General features: G+C 34.3%; 1 protein-coding gene across 2 annotated transcripts; it reads left to right on the top strand.

Moving 5' to 3' along the window:
• Window positions 1-1,178: 1,178 nt before the first annotated feature.
• Window positions 1,179-4,617, top strand: LOC111393543 (primary amine oxidase-like). 2 transcript variants are annotated; one of them, XM_023019120.1, is made up of 5 exons: window positions 1,179-1,981; window positions 2,490-2,874; window positions 2,961-3,074; window positions 3,306-3,838; window positions 4,254-4,617. In XM_023019120.1, the coding sequence occupies exons 1-5, from the start codon at window positions 1,734-1,736 to the stop codon at window positions 4,471-4,473; spliced, it is 1,500 nt and encodes a 499-aa protein (XP_022874888.1). In that variant the 5' UTR covers window positions 1,179-1,733; the 3' UTR covers window positions 4,474-4,617. The 2 variants fall into 2 exon arrangements, with proteins under 2 accessions (XP_022874888.1, XP_022874889.1); XM_023019121.1 differs by having other exon boundaries at window positions 1,915-1,981; window positions 2,475-2,874.
• Window positions 4,618-5,983: the final 1,366 nt, after the last annotated feature.

The raw sequence follows: 5,983 nt of genomic DNA, 5'->3' as shown, positions 1-5,983 counted from the left end.
TATATATATATATATATAGCCCTTGTTTGATTCATACTCTTCTAAAAATTCATCATTTCAAAACTCATTTTCAACTAGACATTTTTCAATAAAACAATATTACACGCAAATTCAAAATTTTTCTTTAATTTTTAACCACATATTATTCATCACTCTACTATTCAAAATATATTGTTTCCCCCAAAATGGAAATCAAGCAAGGGCATATACTATTTAAAAAATATAAATTACTATATAAATATATGCTTTTAAGATATTAATACTAAATATAAGAATTTTTAACGTATGCTAATTATTTTTAATTAATCATTTCATTACATAAACTAAAGAATAATTCTAGTATGCTAGGATGGGGATTTACAGGCCTTTTACATGCTATTCACGTGTGCGGGACTCACCTCATTTAAAAATGCAAAAAAGCCCCAAGTACAGGGAACTCACATGTCCCTTACTGTAGCAGCGGGCCAATGTCATTACTCAAACCTACCTAAACAATCTTTCACATAACTTGGCATGTCAGGAAAGCTTCGTCTTCAGATCCTTTATCTATGGCCTTTTTTTTTTTTTTTTTTGGGTTTAACACTGCATCCAGAAAAACTCGTAAAAACCATGTCCGATTCATGGATTTCAGGTCAAACCGATTATTTTACCGGATTCTTACCGATTTCTATATTATTGAATACCCGGTGACAACCGAATAATTACTAGACAGATTCACGGTTTCTCTGATTGAACCAGCCATGCCGATATGAATTTTCAATCATTGGAATTTCGAAAGAAAACTACAAAAGATAAGATGTTGAATTAAAAAAATTTTAAGATAAGATAAAATAAACACAAATAAGATTGTTAAACGCCTTCAGTAAATGTCGCCCATTACAACTGGATCCCAGCATGGAGACGTGACAAAAAGAGTTTATACAGTGATAGAACAACTTTTTTTAATTGTTCATTTTTCTTCAAATTTATTTTCAATTACACGTTATCTTAATAAAATAATTTTAAAAAATCACTGTTACAAAATCAAAATTTTCAATGGTCCAAATTAACATGTAACGGCTAACAAAATTCTATCAAAAGCAATGCACTGAATTTTCTTTTTCGATTATGTATCCTGAAAATGATACAAACCTGCAAGTGTCCATTATTATATAAATGAGACTAAATGAAAACAAAACCCCATGAGAGATATTTTACAAAGGGCAATAGCCATGTTTTGAGTTCTCAGAAATCTCCTATTGTTTCTCTCCTTCTTCTGCATATTATCCCTTCTATCAGCTCAAAAAAACCATCCGCTAGACACTCTCACTCAATTTGAACTCATCCAAGTCCAAACTATAGTAAAAAAATCCTACCCCTCCTCTCAACATAATGTGTCCTTCCACTATGTAGGCTTAGACGAGCCAGACAAATCACTATTCCTCTCATGGCAATCGAATTGTGATGAAAATCTGAGTCGTCGAGCAATTATTTTAGCCCGGATCGATCTAAAATCCCATGAAATCATCATCGACTTATCGAGTAATTCGATTGTACTAGATAAAGTCTACAATGGACATGGCTACCCCATACTAAGCTTTGAAGAGCAAACAGCAGCTAGCAAGTTAGCAATAGCGTATGCTCCATTAGTTGACTCGATCAAGAAACGAGGGCTTAAGATTGAAGAAGTTGTTGGCTTCCCTTTCACTGTTGGATGGTATGGGGAGAAAAGGAGTAATAGGATTGTTAGAGTTATGTGCTATTACTTAGATGGCACTGTTAACTTGTACATGAGACCTATAGAGGGAATTACAGCGACAGTTGATCTTGACCAAATGAAAGTCATCGCCTATCGTGATCGGATAACGGTTCCAGTCCCAAAAGCTGAAGGCACTGAATACAGAGAAGAAATGCAGAAGCCTCCGCTTGATTCAAAGTTGAAAAGTATTACTATGTTACAACCAGATGGTCCAAGTTTCAGTATTGATGGACATATAGTAAGGTAAAAGTCATTAAACTTAAAAGGCTTGTAATATTCCACTTGTCTAATACTATCTTGTCCTCATTGCTAAACAACTGAGGAAACAATCAGATTATGTCAAGCGAGAAAATAAATTCAATTATCAGTATTCATAGAACAACATAGAGACAACCAGATGGTCCAAGTTTCAGTATTGATGGACATATAGTAAGGTAAAAGTCATTAAACTTAAAAGGCTTGTAATATTCCACTTGTCTAATACTATCTTGTCCTCATTGCTAAACAACTGAGGAAACAATCAGATTATGTCAAGCGAGAAAATAAATTCAATTATCAGTATTCATAGAACAACATAGAGAGGGGACTTGCACATTTCTTGATTTCGAGTGGACAACCTAGTAATTGACAAAAATCCTACATATAATTGGAAATCTTCGTGTGTTCTTGTGCATACAAATAAATTTTCTTACTCTGTTTGTGATCTAATATTGATGGCTAACATTTTTTCTGTTAGTTGTGAATAATTTAGGTGGGCTAATTGGGAGTTCCATCTAGCCTTTGACATGAGAGCCGGCCTAGTAATATCATTAGCATCAATCTATGATCCCGAGAAGGATGAGAAACGTCGTGTGATGTATAGAGGATTTATATCAGAACTGGTCGTGCCATACATGGACCTTACCGAAGAATGGTACTTTAGGATTTTCTTTGATGCAGGTGAATATGGATTTGGTCTATGTGCTGTGCCACTCGAACCATTAAGAGATTGCCCGGAAAATGCAGTATTTATGGATGGATACTTCTCTGGACACGATGGAACACCGGGAAAGATATCAAATGTGCTTTGCATATTTGAACGATACTCTGGAGATATAATGTGGCGCCACACGGAAACTGAGATCTTGGGGAAAGTGGTTAGACACTTAGACCTATGTTGTACAATTGTTTCATTTTTGATGTTTTAAATTAAGATTGATTCTTAAACTAGCTTGTTATACAGATAAGGGAAGTCAGACCAGAAGTGAACCTGGTTGTAAGAACGGTATCCACTTTAGGGAACTATGACTACATTGTTGATTGGGAATTCAAGCAAACTGGCACAATTAAAGTCACTGTGAGTAAAATAATCAATTATCAGAAACCAAATTATTTGCTTTATTGCTTCAAGTTTTACAGCATATCCTGCTTGTTTTACACGCTACAACACTTTATTGGGGGTAGATGGTATTAACTTGGGAGCAGTCACATTATACCATTTTTAGGGAATCATCATAATAGAAGAGCTAAATAATTATTTGTACTATTTCTAAGATCTTACTATGATAATCGAATTGCATTTTCTAAGGTTGGAATGACGGGCATGCTTGAAGTGAAGGGATCAGTATATACTCATAAGGATCAGATACAAGAGGAAGTTTACGGTACTTTAGTAGCAGAGAATACTATTGGAGCTCACCATGATCACTTCCTCGCGTTCCACCTCGATTTAGACGTGGATGGAGATGCGAATTCGTTTGTCAAGAAAAAACTGCAGACGATGCGTGCTAACAAATCAAAGAGGACGAGCTATTGGACTGTTAACAGCAAAACCGTCAAAACCGAGTCTGATGCAAGGATTCAGCTTGGTTCGGAAGCAGCCGAGCTATTGGTCGTGAACCCGAACAAGAAGACTAAGTTAGGGAATTGTGTTGGCTACCGTTTGATACCTCAATCAGTGGCAGGTTCTCTGTTGATGGATGATGATTATCCACAAATCCGGGCTGCATTTACCAAGTATAATGTGTGGGTTACACCATATAATAAATCTGAGAAATGGGCTGCAGGATTATATACAGATCAAAGCAGAGGAGATGACACTTTGGCAACATGGAGCCTAAGGTATTGCACTATATTACTAGTCCAGCATGTCATGTTTGGGTTTCACACTTAGTTACAACGAATAAGATTTTAACTTTTAGAGTCGAAAAATTGATCTTTTAAGCGAAATTTCGCGTCGGTTAATTAAATTTATTTTGTTTAAAATTGGTTCTTAAACTTCAACTTTGTTACAATTTGGTCACTCTATCTATTTCTGTTAATTTGACTAACAAAAAGATGACGTGGCAGTCTAATTATTTCTAGTCAAATTTACAAATATGGAGGGAATTGTCAAATCATAAACCAACATTTAAATTTAGCAACTCAATTGTAGAACGAAATTTCACTAGTGTCTGTAACAATGTTTTCTTTCTTAGTCACGTCTAACGTAGTTTAATCTAACTAGGTTTAACGAGTCGCAAATCTTATGATGCAGGAACAGGGAAATCGAGAACAGGGACATTGTTTTATGGTACACATTAGGGTTTCACCATGTTCCATACCAAGAACATTTTCCTATTATGCCAACTCTGAGCAGTGGTTTTGAGCTAAGGCCATCCAATTTCTTTGAGCATAATCCCACGCTCAAACAAAAACCACCTAAACAAATAAATAAAATATGGCCTAATTGTTCAGTTTCAGCGATGGCGGAATAACCTCAGGAGGATTTACAACCGTTCGATTAGGACTAATAAAGGAGCTAGAAGTTGAGAATTGTATTGCCACGGTGTTGTGTTTTCATTGTTCTATAACAAACTCTAGTGATCGAATAATATAAAAGATTATGTTATTAAATTTTAGTTAGTGTTGGCTTGTTATAAATTTTATTTTTTTTATTATTTTATTATTTTTACGAGGGAATTGAAAGTCACTATCCTTCGGGTGTGCATTGGGTAAATTCTTGAGCTGACGTAATAGCTTGCAAACCACGTCAATCAGGTAAATCGCATTAGGCAAGCCCTGGTACAACAAATTCGATTGAGAAAAGCGTTGGTAGGGAAAATCGAATTCGTAATGAAAAGTCTCCGCGCTCACATACTCTACCAACTTGGCCACCCCCTGAAGGGCGTGTTGGCTTGTTACTCTTATTTGATAGAGACATTATGGCATTTGATTATTTTAGAGTTTGTTTCTTCATTATTTGTTGAGGAAAATATTGGATATTAACAGTGGACGATACAGTATAAAACAATAGACAACAATATTTGAAAAATAAAAAATTAAATTGAACTTATTTTAGTTTTATCCAAACCTGCTTTTGAGTTCCATTTTGTAGGTGTGATTGATCCAATATCGCAAAGACAATGATGATATTACCTATATAAATATGAGGCATTTTCAAGAATGTCCAATATAAGGGTATGAGTTGAAAAGTGTCCACTTATTTAAATTTAGTGTCAATTTGTCTATTATGCCCTTAGATAGAGACATTATGGCATTTGATTATTTTAGAGTTTGTTTCTTCATTATTTGTTGAGGAAAATATTGGATATTAACAGTGGACGATACAGTATAAAACAATAGACAACAATATTTGAAAAATAAAAAATTAAATTGAACTTATTTTAGTTTTAGCCAAACCTGCTTTTGAGTTCCATTTTGTAGGTGTGATTGATCCAATATAATACTTTAAAAAAATAACGTGAAAACAAAAAATATGATACTTTAAAAAAAAACAAAAAAATCACGTCTCCGTAACACGGAGACAAGTGCCTCCGTGTCACGGAGACATTCTCGACATTACATATATCATTCTCGACATTTGAACATTGTTTCATTAAAAAAAAAAGAAAAAATCACGTCTCCGTATCACGGAGACATTCTCAACATTTGCCTCCATGTCACAGAGACATTCTCGATACTACATATGTCATTCTCGACATTTGAATACCGTTTCATTAAAAAAAAATGAAAAAATCACGTCTCCGTGACACGAAGACATTCTCGACATTTGAACATCGTTTCATTTGTCTAGAATTACATTTTATTTTGAACATGACATTTATTTACATTTGAAAATTTCGTTCTCGACATTTCTGAGTCAACAAAAAATATAGCATTTATTGTGATTTAACATGTATATTTTTGAAATAAATATGGCAGGTTATGTGTCAAAATTTTATTCGCCAATAACAATTTTGCAAAAATGTCCATTTTTTTGTCTTA

This window comes from Olea europaea, chromosome 4, assembly GCF_002742605.1.
Source record: "Olea europaea var. sylvestris chromosome 4, O_europaea_v1, whole genome shotgun sequence".
Classification (NCBI taxonomy): Eukaryota; Viridiplantae; Streptophyta; class Magnoliopsida; order Lamiales; family Oleaceae; genus Olea; species Olea europaea.
Note: the sequence above shows the minus strand (reverse complement) of the source record. Positions and strands in the feature narration are given on the sequence as shown.